The sequence below is a fragment of the Xenopus laevis genome, chromosome 1L (assembly GCF_017654675.1).
Source record: "Xenopus laevis strain J_2021 chromosome 1L, Xenopus_laevis_v10.1, whole genome shotgun sequence".
NCBI lineage: Eukaryota > Metazoa > Chordata > Amphibia > Anura > Pipidae > Xenopus > Xenopus laevis.
Window position 1 is genome coordinate 78700483 of NC_054371.1, and position 20422 is coordinate 78720904.

General features: G+C 37.3%; 1 protein-coding gene across 4 annotated transcripts in view; it reads left to right on the plus strand.

Annotated features, from left to right (window-relative positions):
- ppp3ca.L (protein phosphatase 3, catalytic subunit, alpha isozyme L homeolog) overlaps nucleotides 1-20422 on the plus strand; it is a 130731-nt gene that overhangs the window by 83859 nt on the left and 26450 nt on the right. For all 4 annotated transcript variants that reach the window (XM_041581189.1, XM_041581190.1, XM_041581192.1 and 1 more), the window contains 4 exon segments: nucleotides 672-817; nucleotides 4304-4443; nucleotides 9728-9805; nucleotides 13125-13219. In XM_041581189.1, the coding sequence (XP_041437123.1) occupies nucleotides 672-817; nucleotides 4304-4443; nucleotides 9728-9805; nucleotides 13125-13219 (459 nt within the window).

The following is a 20422-nucleotide window of genomic DNA, read 5'->3' on the forward strand; positions in this document are numbered from 1 at the left end:
GTTACTTTTTCATTAGGTAAATAAATCGGCATTTCAAATATTAAAGCTTCTGTCAGTGTTTTTTTGTATTGTGCTTTAATACTCCCAAGGTAGATGCTGAATATTGTAAAATGTTTGTTCTTATGTATGGTAAAAAGTGTTATGCCATGACAACTTGGTAAACAATAATGACATAATTACATAAGACCGTGAGGTTTCAATTTCCTGTCACAGGGATGCAAATATCATTTAAGAACAACTGATTTTTATTTATTTTATTTATAGACTATCCTATCCTTTAGATTTAAACTCATTATATTGTGTTTTTCTAGAAACCGCTTGAATCAGTGAGTCATGAGTTTGTCTAACTAGAAGGCTACAGGTTCAATGCCACTGGCATTCTAGCAACCGCAAAAAAATTATCTTCTTATATATTTGCATTTATGTTAATGTAGTTAAAGGGGTGCAAAAGGCTTATAGAGCCTGACACAGCCTCCTGGAGGAATGCAGAAAAAAGGCAATTTATTTTTAGAGGGGTACTTAATCTATTCTAACTAATAGATTATGCCTTACATAAGTAGGTATGCCTCGTATAATGGCATTTATGTGTTCTACCTTAAACAAATATATGTACAGTTTAAAAAAATGCATACACTGTGCCTGTATTTAGCTACTTTTTTTCTTTTTAAAAGGTAAAATAAAGTATTCAGAAAGAATTTATGATGCCTGCATGGATGCCTTTGACTGCCTTCCCTTGGCTGCATTGATGAATCAACAATTCCTTTGTGTTCATGGTGGCTTATCTCCGGAAATCAACACTTTAGATGACATTAGAAAAGTAAGTCTTGATCTGGGATAAAACTTCACAGCAAAAATGTACAGTCTGTCGGTAGCCTTTACATTCTTCATAACTAGGTGATTACGATTATGTAAGTTGCTTTGTCAGGGGGGGGGGGGGGGTGTGTGTGTGTGTGTGTGTGTGTGTGTGTGTGTGTGTGTGTGTGTGTGTGTGTCTCCCATAGACTCCTTTATAATCAAGTAATCCAAATTTTTAGAAATGATTTCCCTTTTCTCTGTAATAATAAAACAGTACCTTGTACTTGATCCAAGCTAAGATATAATGAATCCTTATTGGAAGCAAAACCAGTTGGGTTTATTTAATGTTTTCATGATTTTCTAGTAGTGTTGACGTGTGAAGATCCAAATTATGGAAAGATCCATTATCCAGAAAGTCCCAAGTCATGAGCATTCTGGATAATAGGTCCCATACCTGTACATGCCAAAACAAGTGATTTTAAAATTATAAACTTTTTTGGTCTAATAAGGAAATATAAACTTCCAAGCTTTAAACGCACCTATAATATTTATACACACATACAGTTAGGTCCATAAATATTTGGACAGACAACTTTTTTTTCTAATTTTGGCTCTGTACATTACCACAATGAATTTTAAATGAAACAACTCAGATGCAGTTGAACTGCAGACTTTCAGCTTTAATTCAGTGGGTTGAAAAAAAGATTTCAGGGGCTCAAAAGTAATTGGACAAATTAAAAAACTGAAAATAAAATGTTCATTTATAATACTTGGTTGAAACCCCTTTGCTGGCAATGACAGCTTGTCTTGAACTCATGGAAATCACCAGATTCTGAGTTCCCTCCTTTTTAATGCGCTGCCAGGCGTTTACTTTCAGTTGCTGTTTGTTTGTGGGCCTTTTTGTCCGAAGTTTAGTCTTCAAGAAGTGAAATGCATGCTCAAGAATATTCAACTTCTTTGCTTTAATAAACTCCTAGGTTGCTTTGGCTGTATGTTTTGGGTCATTATGAAACCACCCAATCACCCAATCAATTTTACTGCATTTAGCTGGATTTGAGCAGACCGTGTCTCCGAACACGTCAGAATTCATTTGGCTGCTTCTGTCCTGTGTCATATCATGGATAAACCCTAGTGTCCCAGTGCCACTGGCAGCCATGCACGCCCAAGCCATCACGCTGCCTCCGCCATTTTACAGATGGTGTGGTATGCTTTGGATCATATGCTGTTCCACGCCTTCTCCATACTTTTTTTCTTGCCATCATTCTAGTAGAGGTTGATCTTGGTTTCATATGTCCAAAGAACTTTTTTCCAGAACTGTGTTGGCTTTTTTTTTTTTTAGCAAAGTCCAATTTAGCATTTCTATTCTTGATGCTTATGAATGGCATGCACCTTGCAGTGCACCCTCTGTATTTACTTTCATGCAGTCTTCTCTTTATGGTTGACTTGGATATTGATATGCCTACCTCCTGGAGAGTGTTGTTTGCTTGTTTGGCTGTTGTGAAGGGGTTTCTCTTCACCATGGAAATGATTCTGCGATCATCCACCAACACTGTTGTCTTCTGTGGACATCCAGGTCTTTTTGCATTGCTGAGTTCACCAGTGCTTTCTTTCTTTCTCAGGATTTATGAAACTGCTAATATTTTTGCCACTCCTAATATTGTAGCAATTTCTCTGCAATTTTTCTGTTTTTGCAGCTTAAGGATGGCTTGTTTCACCTGCATGAAAAGCTTCTTTGACCACATGTTGTCTGTTCACAGCAAACTCTTCCACATACAAGCACCCCCTTCAAATCCGCTCCAGGGCTTTTATCTGCTTCATCTGCTTCATTGATAGACATAACAAAGGAATTGTCCACACCTGCCCATGAAATGACCTTTAAGTCAATTGTCCAATTACTTTTGAGCCCCTGAAATGAAGTGTTTTCAAAAAAAAAATAATTTTAGTTCCTCACATTTTTATGCAATCTTTTTGTTCAACCCACTGATTTAAAGCTGAAAGTCTGCAGTTCAACTGCATCTTTGTTGCATTTAAAATTCATTGTGGTAATGTACATTGTGGTAATGTAAAAAGAGCCAAAATTAGAAAAAAAGTTGTCTGTCCAAATATTTATGGACCTAACTGTAAGTCTAAATCAGCTATGTTCTGCTGGTGCTTGTGCTATGAGTTTCTTCCGACAGGCACCCTACTGTATGTATATGGTAGGGACCTTAGTTGTAAGCTACACTAAGGGAAAGGAATAAGTTAAAAAAAAAGCACCTCAACTCTTAAATCTACTTTCACACAATGCCAAAAATACCATTCTTTGAGAAGCTACTATAAGGTTGCAATGATATTTCTTCAGTGAAAAAACTCTTCAGTCCTATGGAAAATTAAACAAACTCACCAAAACAGATAGTATTAGCCAGTTGTCAGCAAGGGGGTCCAGTTATTGAACTGAAAATTCACATCATAACACAGCCAGGCATGCACCTGCATTTGTGGGTAGCCAACATGGTGGTGGTGAAAGAGGGAAGCTGAAAAAATATTTTTCTTTGAAGTGGTGCACAGCAACTACAAGTGAAAAGTGCTTGATTTAATTATAGAAACTAAAAACTTTTCATATAGGCAATTACCCATCATAAAATTGTGCAGCAGTAAAATATAGTTGTTTTTAAACTACTAATAAGTACTTAATATAGATTTAATGGGAGTAATTAACTCTTTGTTGTTTTTATATGAGCACTTGTTACTCTAATGAACCCGCCCCATAAATTTTGAATACAGCCTGCATATTTATCAACAAACATTATTTCTTGCCAGTGTTTTTCAGTTACCATTCCATGAATAATTGAAAAGCCTAAAATAACTTAGTATTGCATATTTTATGATATAAATGTGACGATAACTCTGTAAGTGCATTTTAATTTTAATGAAAGTTTTCTTTCTTTTTAATTGAATGTCATGGCAGGCCTACAAAATAAGGAATTATAAAATAAGCAGAGAACAGAATCCAGGAGTGTTTGTCCATTCTGTTCATTGAGGCAAGCAATGGCACTGAAAAAATGCCCAACTAGCTTAATAATAGAAAATACTGTCTTGTGGCAGTTCTATGGTGGATAAATAGGGAGACAAGTGAGTGAAGACTATGGGTTGCAAAGTTTGTTACTGGGTTAGTCACCTATAGCAGCCAATCAGTGGTAGTATATACTGGACACCCGTTTAAAAGCAAACATCTTATTGGTTGCTTTGGGTTACTACACCTTGGCAAACTTTTCTTACTTATAAGGAAAAAGAATGTGAAAGAGTATTTTGAAGAGTAGACTTGTAACTCTTACCACTTTAAAATATTTAAGGAATAATGCACCTGGGCCTAAATAATAGGGCTATCACAGAATATGCCACAGAGTAGTTCCATGGCCATATAAAGTGTTTTTTTTCTCTAATAGATGTAACTGCAGTATTTTAACATCCTTTAAAATGATGTAGTCTGTTCCTGCCATTCATTTCTGTATTTTGTTGTTTTTCTTAGTTAGATCGGTTTAAAGAGCCCCCTGCGTATGGACCTATGTGTGACATTTTGTGGTCAGATCCACTGGAAGACTACGGAAATGAAAAAAGTCAAGAACATTTCACTCACAACACAGTTAGAGGGTGCTCATATTTTTACAGGTAAGTATTCTGTGTTCAGTTTGCGCCAAAGCACACGTCATGATTTGACAAATCGTATGCAGTTGTACCAGACACAGTATACACGAGTCAGAGACAGCACAATTGTCTGATCCAATGTCCACATTTTGTGCGCAATGGCAAGAATTTGTGTCTAGGATCTAGCATTGTGTGAAAAAACAGGGCAATTGTGTCCAAAACTTGAATCACTGCATTAGGGTAAGTGATGGAGCCCTATTTTCTTTAGGGTGACAAACAAATTAAACAGCTGCTTGCCCAGTTACTTATTATTTGGTTAATAAAACAGCATTCTAACAGATAGTGTTAGTAATGTGGCAGTGGTTTCTGTTACCATGGCAATATTATATGTTCTATTAACCTAGATGCAAGTGGAAACGTTTTGCACATAAATTATATAATGAGGCCTGTGTTGTCTGGGATTGTTATGTTAAATATGCTATGTAGCTTTTACGCAAGCAAGCATTTAAGTGAATATTTTCCCTTTCTTCCTCTTGTCTTCTGTATATTGATGACTTAATAATTGTGTAGATATAGTTATCCAGTGCATGTAAACTGTTTTATAATGATAAATGCTGATTTTAGAATACCATCTATTGACTATTATACTGTAGTAATAAATGCATGTCCTTGAAAATGCATTGTGAATAGGTTTATGTCATGAGTATAAGCACTTTTCATATCTACCCCATGGGTTTGCCATACAAGTTACATATGGCATTAGTGTTCATAGTTATTATTTGGGCGCAATTATTTGCCACCTTCTCCGTGTAGGTGTAATGTTAGCAATGAATCCAATATTTGGTTTAGAATAATATGCCACCGGGTTGTTTTTTGGCTGCTTTTGACGGAAACCCTGATAGAACTGCCAATAAGAGCTCTTAAACAATACAATTCCATCAGTTACTGCATTGCCAATTTATGTAATTTGTCCTGCTCCTAAATGTGATCGTTCCTCATCCACACCACCAATTCTCCCCCTTTGAAAACTGCTGTTCTGCAGCTGATCCAGGAAATGTCATGGTGGGCCTGCAACTTGAATAGCAATCATTTACAAATAGCTTTAAAATCACTGAACATTTGAATTCAGTGTTTAAGGGTTAACAAAGTAAAATGGAATTGGAATGAAGCAAGAATGTTATTTGGGGTTTACAGTACCTTTAACCTGCCAATTTTCTGAGAAACCTAGTCCATTTAAACTGCAGAAATCAGGACAAATAGAAGAGCTGGGAGAAGCCTACTTGTGTTGAAAATACCGGATATTTATCATTCTTTGTTTATAAACCTAACTCCTGTTGGGAGAAAACTGCCACTGTAATTCTAAGCGTTATTACTGTATGTGGGAGGATTGCTGGATTCTTTCAGGCAGGAGAATATCAACTGTGCTCAAGCCATTCTGCTATTTTTTTTGGGGGGGGGGCAGTTTAGTTTTTCAGTGGTGTGAAAACTGGATAATCTACCTTTTTAAAAAAACAGTAACAACATGTGAAAAATGTTTCTGTGGAAATCCATGAATGACATTTGACCGTATTTATGTCACTGTTAAGAACTAAACCCATTGTATCTGTTATCTTCTATGCAAACCTGAGCCCTATTGTCCTCTTTAACTTGGATGGCTGCCATTACGGTTACACAGCAGCTTATTTATATATTTCTAAACTATAGTAGCACTTCTGAAGAAAACGGGGGTTGTACCAGTGAAGCGTAACAGTACATTGTGTGAAAATACATAGAAATACCTTTAAGTTCTTTAACAGAGAAATCAAATGTGTTTTTAGCTGTCATTTTCCCCCTTCCTAAAGTCATTAAATTTGATTCTGGTTTTAAAAACGTGAGTCTCCAATCTATTCCATTTATTGATACAGTTATAGGATCTATTATTCAGAATGCTCAGAACCTGTGGTTTTCCTGATAAGGAATCTTTCCATAATTTGGATCACCTTACCTGAACCAAATGGGATTACTTTGATATCAATATGAATTTATGCATCTTAGTTAGGATCAATTATTTAAAAATAATTATTCGCTTAACATTGACTATATGGGACATAGCCTTTCCGTAGTCCTGAGCTTTCTGGAAAGCGGTTTCCAGTTAAACAATGCTATACCTGTACTGTCCGGTTACCTATTACAGTGGGGTTGCGGTTATCCTGGCTATTCTAAATTAAACTTACTGGTATGGGATCTCTTTTACAAAAACTGGATATCTGAAGAATTTCAAATTATGGAGAAGCCATGTTCCATAGAGTGTAATTTTAGGCTGCTGCCACATGGGGGCTCAAATCGACCTGCTGAAATACAGTATGCAGGCTGAAAATGAGCCCCTCTGCTGCCTGTCACAACGGTTCTGGGTGCAGGCAGGAGAGCTGTAAAGCAGTACTCCAAATTACAAATTAAACCCTTATCTGGGAAACTCCAGGTTCCAATCATTCTGGATAATAGATCTCCATACCTGTATTAATAAGAAAAGTATATAAAAGGAATAGGAAGGCCCTTTTTAGGGTACCATGCTCAGTATATATACACTTTCCATTCTTGTAATAAGTTTGGTATGTGGAGTAACTGGAGTCGCTTGCAGTCCTGCAGTGGGTCGGGTACCCGCGGGTTACCCACAAAAACCTGCGGTACCCTGCGGGTTGCAGGATGAAGTTTCGGGAGCTGGTGTAGATGCGGGTTACTTCCGGTTTACAATGACAGCACTTCCTGTTTCTTGATGGTCAGCAGGTTGAGGACCGGGTTGCAGATAAGGTACTTGCGGGTCAGGTAGCGAGTCCAAGCGGGCAAGTATGTGGGTGCGGGGGTTTAACAAATTGGTTCCGCGCAGGACTCTTATCGCATGGGCCCAGGTGCAGAATTTGCCATTAGCGCCCCCACCCTCTAGATGTTGGTGTGTCTCCGGTGGGCCCCTGTAGTAGTTACGCAACTGGGTGTTGCTCATTCAGTGAAGGAAGTAAAGTATTTCAAAAGCAATTTGCTAGTCGCTTTAAATACAATTCTGTAAAATACTTCCTCGATGATGCATTTAACATTGGGGAGCCTGGGGAGGATTTCATTATTGTGCCCATGTGGTTCCTTACCAACGAGATTTTCAAACCTGCCAAAATATATCTACCCAAACTTCCAGCCAGATATCTATCGGAAGGGCCCATCCAAGGGCAGATGAGCAGATTAAATCTGCCCTTGTATGGCTAGTTTTAGATAGCATGGTAATTAATTGGTGAAGTGACCTAAATGGCAAAATAAAAACATGTTTTAAATTAATTGTAAGCACCTTGTAGGCATTTTGTATGAAAAAAATGCATTTGTATGAAAAAGAATTGCTATCGCATTATCCTTGACAGTCGAATCTAGAATAAGTGGATTTCTATTTTTTTACACAGACGTATGTTTTTTTTTTTTTGTTTTTTTTTAGAGGCAATTTCTTGTGGGAGGTAACATGGTCTGTGTGCCATTACCCAGACTAATATAATACAGTTTGCACAGGTCATAGGTGTAACAAAGCTAAGAGCGATTCAGCAGCAGGTAGTATCTTGAGGTATTGCAGACTGGCAGACACCAGATTAAACTTCAGTGGGGATACTGTATATATCCTATACTGTACACTAATTTCCAGTGGTTTCACAATCATTATTTACCTTCTCAAAATAAAACTTGTTTGAAGGTAAAAAAAAACAAAAAACCCCACAGGGCTTTTGTTGAACAAGATTAAGGATTTAATATTTTGCTGTGGAATATAAAATTACATTTATGTGTTACACCGTTTATTAAAACCAGAAATCATTCTGATATAAAACTTGCAGGACATTAAACAGTTATGCTGCATTGCAGTGGAGAGAAAGTAAACGGGCAGGGTATGTTCTGAAAACAATATCTGAAGAGAATAAACATTAAATGCATAATTTAATGTCTACCTTAAAAAAAGCCCAGCCTAAATGGAATATTTAAAAGTTTGAAACTTATTTCAAGTCCTTGTGTCTTGGCGGCAGATCAATAAAACCCTTGAGGTTTGGGTTCATAGAAATCTGTAAATGACGTTCTGAACTCTTTTTTTTCATGATCAGGTTTTTGCCAGAAATAAAAAAAAAAAAAAGCTTGCCAGGTTTTAGGTGGTGAGCATTGTACTACTGGGGTGGGGGACATCTTGTAAATTTGTTCGGCAGAAAGTCTGGGTGAGTTTCTGAATGACTTGACTTGAATTTAGACCTGTAAGAAGAAAGGTGTTTATAGTATATTTTATCTTTTTACATGGTTTGTATGTGCAACTGTCACTTAGGGCTATTGCACAGGAGGCATTTGTAACTTGATGCTGTTTCCTGTAGTACAAAGACCACCAAAGATTGACAACAAAATGACCAACTAAACAGGTGTCCTTTTGTCATTTTACATCTCTTGCCTTGAACCACCATATTGTGATGGTCTGTGTGCTGCCTCGGAGATCACCTGACCAGAAACTCTTAACTGTAACAGGAAGAAGTGTGGGTAGCAAAAGACATAACTCTCTGTTAATTGGCTCATGTGACCTAGCATGTATGGTTTGTTTGTGTACTCCATGAATCCTAGGATCCCAGGGGGGGGGCCCTTATTTTTAAAGTGGCAATTTTCTATTTATGATTACCCAATGGCACATACTATTAAAAAAGTTGAATGGTTTATTTACATGAAATAGGGTTTTATATATGAGCTGTTTTATGGAATATGTTTTTAAAGAGACCTACATTGTTCAGGGGGGGGTAAAGGGTTCTTTTAAGCAAGGTTTCTCTCCTACCTAAAGCCATTCATGGAATAGCCATTCATGGAATATGTGATCGCAGAATCACCTGTTAGGGCATTCGATAGGATCACTGCCATCAATGTGACGAACCTTCTGCATTACTTCAAGTTCTGTTCCTCAAGTCAAGGACAAGATACTGTGGCATAATGTATGCAGTTCAAAAAAACTAAAATTAAAGTCAGCCCCCTAACATGCATTTGTCTTGGATAATTTTCAAAAATATGTATAAGCGTGCTCAATGATATCATTATTTACTTAATAAATTACATAAGTTGGCTGTAAGTGCTGCACAGAATGCATTAATTTACAGTTACAGTATAACACACTGCATTACTGCATCCACACATGACGGCAGAAATGCCCTTTTACTATCAAATCTTTTATGCTACAGTTTATTTTGTTTTGCTTGTATTTTTGTGTTACTTCAGACAAATGTTTAAAATTGTATTAATGATTCCTTCTTTACAACCCCATAATAAGTACTGTTCTGTTTTACAGCTATCCAGCTGTCTGTGAATTTCTTCAGCACAATAACTTATTATCTGTACTTCGAGCTCATGAAGCCCAGGATGCTGGGTAAGTGATTGTATAATTTATCCAGTTTCTGCACAGAAACACGATAAGGGTTATTTAATGAAACTCAAATGTATCTCATATTTTTATTAAACCAAGCCCAAAAAAACAGAAACAATCGAGGTTTAGTAAATAACCCCCATGTATCTTTTATATAAAAGTGATATTGAATTTATATGAATTGTTATTATTTAAGGTATTACTAAGATTCTTTATAATGTTTTAAATGTGTTGTGTTGTTGCTTGTGTGATCAATATTCTCCAAGCTCCTCTCTTGTCTTCTTCAGTATATTATCCACTACATTCCGTTCAGTATATTATCCACTACATTCTGTGTTTTCTGGGGTATCATTGTTAAAGAGGACCAACACACATGGTTTATGCACAATGAAAGAAAACATTCTAAGCAACTTTCCATTATGCAATCATTAATAATATGCATTAAAAATATTTTATTTCTAAAGCTGTTTGTAAATGTAATAGCAAATGAAAGTAGTATTTGTTCTCCAGTTCCGACTCTTCAAACAGCAAAGCAGTAGTTGGTTCTTCTTCAAGTCTGTTAACGGAAAACTAAACCCCTACCCTAAATAGACCCCCCTCTCTCCCCCCCCCAGCCTAGCTGCTTTCATAGGCTGGCACCTCCCTGCATTGCTTACTTTATCTTGGGAAAATTAACTCCAGGCCAGTATATTTGGCCTTTAGGCTCATGCTCACCTTGTAGTTGCTTTTAATAGGTCAGATGAGAAAGATCATTCCAATATACACAAGAAAGTGAGTACAGCACAATTTTGAAAGATAAGAGGTAGAGAAATTTGCCTTGCACTTTTAAAGTATACACTATATAAGTAGAGCCCCATTTTTGGACAGGCCATCTTTTAAATGTAAGAGGCACAGCATATGCTCAGGTTGAGCTGGGCTGAGCTTAGAGTTCCTAATGCTCAGGGCTGGTTATTAAAGGGATAGTTTGCATGCTATAGAATGGGCATCTGCTAGCAACTTTTTTATTTGGTCATCAGCTTGTATTTTATATAGTTTTTTAATTAATTGCCTCCTTCTCTTTTTCAGCTTTCAAATGCAGCCAAAATATGATTGCTCTGTGAGGCTACAGTTTTATTTTTTACATCTTTTTATTATTCATATTCCAATCACTCATTCATACCAATGCCTAGTTGCTACGGTATACTGGACCTCAACAATCCTAGAGCTGCCAAAATTCCAAACTGGACAGCTGCTGAGCAAAAAGCTAAATAAACACACACAATAAAATAACTAATTGATTGTCTCAACTTTCCACTACATCATATTAAATGTTCATTTAAAGGTACACAACCCCATTAAAGGAGAAGTCAACCCCTACGTGCAAAAATTCCCCCTCCCCCAGCCTACCTTCCCCTCCTGGGCAAATGCCCCTAACTTGTTATTTACCCCTCCGTGAAGGTCCTCTCCTGCTGAGTTCACAGCAGCCATCTTCTCCTGAGCGCTCTTCTTCCTTGATTCAGCAGCGTTTTCAGTGTTTTGGCTGCTGTGAACTCAGCAGGAGAGGACCTGCACGGAGGGATAAATAACAAGTTAGGGGCACAAAAGCAGCACTGGGCAAGCAGAGAATGGCACACCCAACCAGCACTGGGCCAGCAGAGAATGGCACACCCAACCAGCACTGGGCCAGCAGAAAATGGCACACACAAGCAGCACTGGGCAAGCAGAGAATGGCACACCCAAGCAGCGCTGGGCAAGCAGAGAATGGCGCACACACAAGCAGCACTGGGCAAGCAGAGAATGGCACACACAAGCAGTACTGAGCAAGCAGAGAATGGCACACACAAGCAACACTGGGCAAGCAGAGAATGGCACACACAAGCAGCACTTGGCAAGCAGAGAATGGCATACACTAGCAGCACTGGGCAAGCAAAGAATGGCACACACAGGGAGGGAAGGCAGAACAGAGCAGGAGACAGGGAATGCTATTATTCTAATATGTACTACATACAGTGACACAGTGCTGGTGCCCCATTAGCATTTTGAATAAGATTTGAAAAATGTGGGCAGTTTCAGTCTGGGTCTAGGGTGTGAACAGTACAGGGCTGTAGGATATAAACAATAGAGGTGTCACAAGTGTGAACAATACAGGGGGATCACAGGTGTGAACAATACAGGGGATAGTCTGAATTTGAGGTTTAAACAATGCAGGGGCCAGTTAATCTCTGTAGTGATACCTTTTAAAAATTACATATGGTAAACAGGCACCGCATGTGGGGGGCCACAGAAGGGGGGGTCGCAGACCGCATGCCGCCAGTTGGACAGCCCTGCTCTAGAGTTAAATTTAATAAAGTAAATTTGAGATTTTCCCTGTAAATAAGCTTTGCTTCCTATGGAGACACCAAAATAATCAATTCAATGACCTTGGATATTTTATGGTTTTCATTTATTATGATAGGCAGACATGACTACAAGCCAGATTCTTTCTATTTCCCTGCACTAAACACTGACCTAAAAAGCTGAATAAAACATTGGGGAAACCCAATGTTTAACTATAGAGGAAGTAGACCCAACTTCCTGCTTCCTCTATAGAAACTATACTAACCAAGGATTTGTGTGCCTGTTTCTGTGCGTGCATATGCCCACTGTAAAGATTCAGCGAGTGCACCTGCCAATGTGAAATTTTGCAGTGCTGGCCTCTTCAAAAATATTTTTGCTGGGGGGGCCTGGCACCATGTTGGTACGCCACCAGCGAAACCCATATTGTATCCAGAGAGCGCCTCTGCCAACATATGTTATGTACTGTATTATAACCATATGCCCCTTTACTTAAGGGTTATGCACTAATTAGCTTACTTTGGGGGCACAAGTGCACACCCTCTAGTGCTTACCTACAGAGCACTCCCTAGGGTTGCTGGTCTCTGCACAGAGTAAGAGTATAAGGATTTATTTATTTGTGAGTTTTTCATTTCACTTTTAGGTGCATTCACTGTGATGTGAGTTGCTTACTCCTCTAAATGAACTAATATTGGTGTGGGCAGAATAATATTGAATTAACTTGTAGAAGGCTAGAATACTGGCACAGTGGGATAGACAGACCTGTAGTGAATCAGAGCTTTAAAACAATTTAGATTAACCAGACAGCTGCCAACAGCAATTAAATGTCCCCATAATACAAACTGAGTTTTATTGTTTTTTTGGGGGGCTTTCCTGGCAACCCTACCTTGCTTACCTGCCCAAGGACTGCCCCAGTCAGATATGCTTTGTTCTTTGTGCAAGTTCTACTCGCTTGCTTTCTGACTTGCCCATAAGTTTCAAAATGTAACCTCAAAAATCTCTCTTCCAGGTATCGAATGTATAGAAAAAGCCAAACAACAGGCTTCCCCTCCCTAATTACAATATTTTCAGCACCAAATTACTTAGATGTATACAATAATAAAGGTAAGTTTCCTCTGAGCAAAAATGTGTGAAAAATTGTATGTTGAAAACCTTACACAAAATAGATTTCATGTTATACTTCTGTGCTTATGAATATAATAAAGCAAATTACAGGAATTGCTCATCAAACAGCAGTTTTCTTAATGTCTCTAATTAGGAGCTATTCATCTACACTAAAATGTGGAGATCCAAACATTTTTAGTTTATTGCTTTTTAATTTAGAAAACAAGCATGTTATTTTAAATTCATAAAATTTGCATTTTTTAGTAAACATCAAGTTAAATTGACACAGTATTATCTGATGCATATGTACTGTTGAAATGTGTTGTTTTTCTAACTGACATTTGGGAAATGACTCCAAGAAGTTGTAATAATTTGTAATAATAAGTTGGAGTCGCACAGGCAGCTAATTTGCTATCTGATGCATTGTGGGGTTAGACTGTTGGAGGCCCATTTATGAAAGGTTGAATTTCGAATTCATGCTAATTTTTTTTTAATTTGAATATACTCACAATTCAACTGGGAGGTTAAAAAATTTGAATATACTAATATTCGATCGAATGGTTACGACCCGAAAATTCATATATCATGTGATTCATATGAATCGAGTTTTTGTATCGAAAAAAACCTTGAATGTCAGGAAAGTATTAACATCTCCAAATGGCTAAATGGACCTTTGCCATTGACTCGTAAATTAACTAGGCAGGTATTAGGTGACGAATATTCAAATTAGAACGGTTTACATTCGAATAGGGGGATTAAAATTTGAATGTGTGAATTTTGACACTCAAACATTTTAATTATAATTTACTATTCCATCTTGATAATTATGCCCCTTAATGTTGATGGCACATGTGGTGACTAATCTCCTGCAAATGCTTTCCCACCAGCAATAATTGAAAACGCTAGTGGGAAGACCTCGTTGCTTCATTTTTCTGAAGTTGCCTCACAAAGAGGCTTATTTTGATAGTTGCAAGTGTTCTGTTTGTTTCTAGCTTAGTGGAGTAGCTGAGAATCTCAGAATGTATGCATACCTCCCAACTGTCCCATTTTCCTGGGACAGTCACAATTATGACAGCTCAACCCGCAGTCCCGGATTTTTGCTGAAATGTCCAGACTTTCTCTTTGATCTCCTGTGCTGAACAGCCAGAAAAATATATAAAGTTTCTAAAACTCAATTGGCTTTTGGCAGAGAGCCCAGATTAAGTGACAGGTCACTTTGATACATTTGTAACAATTTAAGATCGGCAAAGAAACAATTGTAACAATTAAAGATAAGCAGGTCTCTTGGGGAAACTAGGACTTGCAGCTTAAAGGGCAATTCACCTTCATTAGCAAAACTGTAATAACACAGAAATGTGTTCCAACTTTCATAACCTGCCAAATTTTGTAAAATGAAAATGGTAATAAGGTGGTGTGGTAAAAAAAACAGGCTTGGTCAAACAAAATTCCCTGCACTTCAGGCTGCAAATCTTTTTGTCCCTCTTTATATTTCTAAAATGTTAGCGGGTATGTGTAAATACTCCAGAATGAGGGACCTGATGTCAATCCCCATGCACTGGTTACACAATTCAATGGTGAAGAGAGCTGGGGGAATGTGTGGAGAGCAATGACATCTAGGAAGTGCTGAATGGAAAGTAATTGCCTGCCTGCCCCGCCTCTGTGCCTAAGGCAATATTTGATTGACAGATGAGATCTTTAAATAAGTTTACAACAACTATGAATGCTTTAATAAAAAAAAAGAATTTGGATTTCATGTTTCATTTGAAAAGGACTTTTATTATACAGTTTTTATGTGTGGGTGACAGGTCCCCTTTAAGTTTAATGTTCATGGATTGTATGTGAAAAAATAAAGATTATTATGGATTTTGAGTGTGCAGGCCTTGTTATATATATATATATATATATATATATATATATATATATATATATATATATATATATATATATATATATATATATATATATATATATATATATATATATATATATAACCATAAATGTTTTAAATTGCGCTTGACAAATGGTTACTCACAACATACAGTGTAAAACAATTAACACCAGCAAAATGGTGTAAAAAGCGAAATAAAAGGAAATTTATCAAGGTGTGTTTCATTTTACGCCACCTGAATGCTGAATCCTACACATTTATTTTAACCACTTCAGACCTCACTTAATCCATTTAAATCAATGGGAAAAATTCAAGCAGCAAATATTTTCTGGCGGAGCATCAGATTTTCCCATAGCATTTTTAAATGCTTCTGATATGCTGTTTACACAGTGATGTGCAGTTTATGTTGTCACGTTTTTTTTACACAGCATGATAAATATGCCCCATAGTCTTAGATGCATGGGAAAAGAATGCCATTCTGATAAGGTATGAAAGAAACTGACCATGTTTGTTCTCGCTAAATAGGAACAAGTTTTTTTTCTACTGGATGATAAATAAGTGGTTTGCTGAATCATGCCAACCCTGTAGTGGGGAAAAATAGGGGGTCACTGTAAGTGATGTATGCAGATTATGCTGCAACTGTCTTTTTGTTCACTTTTTTGCCATATTCTTTTAGAATGAATAAATTGTATTCAATATTTTGTGGATTTCTTTTTAAAGTTACCAATTGATTTTTATATTTGTTTAAACTGTAATATATTAGGCTGAAACATTAAGAAGCAAGGGAACTCCTGACCTCTAGTGTGTAAACATGGCATTTGCCTAATCTTAGCAATACATTAAATCAATGTTGTGCCTAAACTGGACCAGCAACACTTGATTCACAATGAAAAGTATTCTAAAATAAAAACATATTTTTAGTTCATATATATATTTTTATATACATTTTATATGCCTTTACAAAATGTGGTACTTTGCAATCCTTAATATAGAATGTATAGGTGCTTTAAAAGTACTAGAAATACATTAAAATAAAAATCATGTTAGAATACTCAAGTTTTCTTACATTTCATATACTGGATATCATGACCTAAATGAATGAGAATCTCCATATACTTTTTCTGAGTAAGACCCAGGAAAAAGTTTGGAAATGGACAACACAATGCACTGCCTTACAGCACTGGAGACCTGGGTTCTAGGCACCTGCAAAAGATTGTATGTTCCCCCCCCCTGTACTTCAATCTGTACTCCAGTTTCCACACTTCAAAACATAGAGGCAGATTGACTCCTGATGTGTGAATTCCTGTGTGAATGTGATGGGGGACCTGAGTACCAGGCCCGGACTGGCAATCTGTAGGTACTGGCAAATGCCAGAGGGGCTGCTGTATGGTTCCATAGAAAGTTACCATATAGTGGGCTGGTAGGGGGCTATTTGGGCTGGTAGGGGGCTGTTTGGGCCTCTGTGTACTTGGAATGACAGGGCCTATTTTGACTCCCAGTCCAGGCCTGCTGAGTACTGTTAGCTCGACTGGGGCAGGGACTGTTGTGAATAATGTATAATCTCTGTAAAGCAATGCAGAATATGTCGATGCTATATGAATAAAGGATAAATACTAAGCTTTGATATTTGAGTAACAGTCAAATTATCAATCATCTTTTTCTGATTTTTCATAGACATGTCACAGTATTATATGGGAACGTAGGCATCTACCAATACAAAATGGAGACTCATAAGAACTCATTGAAAACAAATCCCCTCTCCCTTTATGGGTTAGAATAAATCACCCAATAGTTTGCCTTTAGTAAAGAAAAAGTATCAGGGGAAAAACTTGTGTCTGATGATTGTGTCTCAGGCAACAACATGTGGTGATTTTTAGCATAGACCCCAATAGAATTTGGTTAAAGCATTATAAATATTTAAATTATTGTTTCCTTCTCTACCAACCACTATGTTTTAAGGTTCCAAAATCATTTTTGAAACTCTCATTCCCATTTGTTTCCCTTTGTTCATGGGAGGGCAAAGGTCAGCAATGACATACAGACTACCCACATGTACTCGCCCAAAGGGGAAAGGGCACCTGCACTTTTGAGTGGTACATTGTTCATGCGCCACGACAAAGGAAAAAGGTTCATCGGGACAGTATCTTATGTCAGGCCCTGCTCCAGAGTACTGTTTGTGGAAAGCTCAGGGTAGCGTTAAAGTAAATGAATTTCAGTTCTATTATATATACGGAACTTACTACACCAGCCTAAAGGTTCAGCATCTCTCTACTAGTAGTGATCCAGGCCATCACAGTAGACACAGGAGTTCCCCATCTTGTATTATGTTAAAAGTATCTGCGACAAGCTCAATGTTCATTGAGCTGCTGCTGAGAATCTTAGGGGTCGTCGCAAATTATCAAGCAGAAAATGAAGCTGGCCTATCATAGAGCTGATGCATCATAAAAAGTGCCCAAAACCTATCTACAATGTCCCCACAGGCTAACATTCAATTCGGTAGCTTTTATTTGGCAAAGTATTGAGTCAAAGGATTTTTTAAAGAGACAGTACTTAGATTATCGAATGGTCGAACGATTTTTACTTTGAATCGCTCGAATTCCATCGAATTTGACCAATTCGATGATCGAAGTACCCAAAAAATTACTTCGAAATTCGAATATTTTTGAACTATTCACTCGAGCTTAGTAAATCTGCCCCCCAGTGTAGTGAAAATAAGAAGAAAATAACACAGGGAGCTACTGCGGCATTTTGTAGGCAAAGATCTTCACTGCTAAGGGCTATAAGTTGTCTTGAGCTGGTATAGAAGCCTAAAACATATTTTATAACATTTCTGTCCTACTTCTTTAGTTAAGTTTTTATCACCTTTAACCTCTGTCTACTGGGAAAAATAGAATTAAAGTCGCAAAGTCAGACACTTTAAAACCAGGAAATGGCAGGCCTGAAAGTGAGAGCTCCAACGTCAAGCACCACCTCTCCACAAGCATTGCTTGGCACCACTGCTATGAACAACCCCCTCCACAAATTGTGCACCATAACCCTCATCACTGCTTCTGCCGACCCCTGGCCCTGATGTTTCATGTTGATTTGTTTGTTTATGCTGCTAGATCTGGTGAGAGGAAGAGGAAGTGGTGAAGGAAGTTGGTTGATTATTAGGGGAAGTATGAAAGCACAAACTTTGAAGTCAGACTGAAACAAGAGTTTAAATGTTAAGAAAGTCTTAATTGATTGTGCCAAGATATTCATTTTACGGTTTTAATGAGTTGACACATTTGTCAAAGCGATAAAGGTGTCAATTTGTCAGAATGTGTTTGACTACTTTGAGCAGCTGAACACAGGCCTGTTAACCCAGATCATTAATGCCCAATGCAAATCATGTGCAAGCATTTAACGATTTGGACAATTATTTTCCACCATAAAACGTTTACTGGCATTGGTACTGCTTGTAAAAAGATAATGAAGGTTAATATGTACTGTGTGTACTGCTGCTATAATTCTAGGTATGCTAACAATTCCCTTTCTCTTCTTAATATTTCATAATAAATATTTCTTGTCTTGTGTATGCCTTTTACAGTAATGACTGTGAAGTTGCTTAGAAAATATACACTGCTAAGAGATAGGGGGGAATTCACAAAAGTAGTGATATTGAGACTTCATTAAAGTGGAGATAAAAATGTTGTATTTCCCACCAAATTCACAAACCTCTATTTCCACTTTTGTGAATTTGTCTTTTAAATAGACGATTTTCAGATTTTGTCTTTCGCATGACATTTTAATGACATTCTTTTAGAATGTAACTTTAGTTCTTACTAAACCTGTCAGCCAGCCATCAAATTGGCATTTTTGGGGGATGGGGGATTATTTTACCTGGGAAAATTATACATCATTTTTTTCAGTATAACCTGGGCTTTCTAAATCTGCCTACATGATTGTGTTATTCCACTTCTATAACAAGATATAAGGGTATAAATACAAAAAAATGCTACTTTGCATAAAATACAGATTTGTATCAGAAATATGTTTTATTATCTTAGTTCAAATATCTAAGTGCTGCTGAAAAAAATGGATAATATATAATCACTCAAATTGCTAATATTGCCTCATTCATTAAACTAAAACTAGTAAAATAATGCTAGTTAAAAACTTTTTACATATCTAATTGTATAAAATACACTTTTCTTGTTTAATCAGTGTTTTACTTGTTTTGTTAATCAGGCTCTTACGCCTATAGGGTTAGACACAAACATAGTAACATAGTAAGTAAGGTTGAAAAAAGACACATGTCCATCAAGTTCAACCTTTTTTTTTTTTTTATTTATTAACTACCTATCTGCCAGTTGATCCAGAGGACCCATCTGACGCCTCTCCAATTTGCCTTAGAGGGGGAAAAATTCCTTCCTGACTCCAAAATGGCAATCGGACTAGTCCCTGGATCAACTTGGACTATGAGCTATTTCCCATAACCCTGTATTCCCTTACTTGCTAAAAAGCCATCAACCCCTTCTTAAAGCTATCTAATATATCAGCCTGTACAACTGATTCAGGGAGAGAATTCCACATCTTCACAGCTCTCACTGTAAAAAACCCCTTCCGAATATTTAGGCGGAACCTCTTTTCTTCTAATGGGAATGGATGACCTTGTGTCAGCTGGAAAGACCTACTGGTAAATAAAGCATTAGAGAGATTATTATATGATCCCCTTATATGTTTATACATAGTCATCATATCACCCCTTAAGCGCCTCTTCTCCAGTGTGAACATCCCCAATTTGGCCAGTCTTTCCTCATAGCTAAGATTTTCAATACCTTTTACCAGCTTAGTTGCCCTTCTCTGTACCCTCTCTAATACAATAATGTCCTGTTTGAGTGATGGAGACCAAAACTGTACGGCATATTCTAGATGGGGCCTTACAAGTGCTCTATACAGTGGAAGAATGACCCCCTCCTCCCTTGACTCTATGCCCCTTTTAATACAGCTCAAGACCAAACTTGTGCCCAGACTATAAAATGCTAATCCTTGTTAATATGATAATAATTCCCCAATGGGGCACCTACAAGAGGTGTGAAATAAAGACTGGGTGAACCAAAGCAGAGGAGATTATTTTAGAATTGATCAGACACATCTCAAAAGAAAATCTCAGGAGAAAATGGTTTAAAATGTTGTTTTGCACCTTTTCAAAGACAAATTCATAAAAGTGGCTGTAAATGGTCTATCTTTCACTACAGCATGAAAAGTGGGGTTGAGTCATAATTTTGGCAGATTTCTGTTTATGAATATGGAGAAAGTATTTTATACCAGTTTACTATCATTTTTATTCC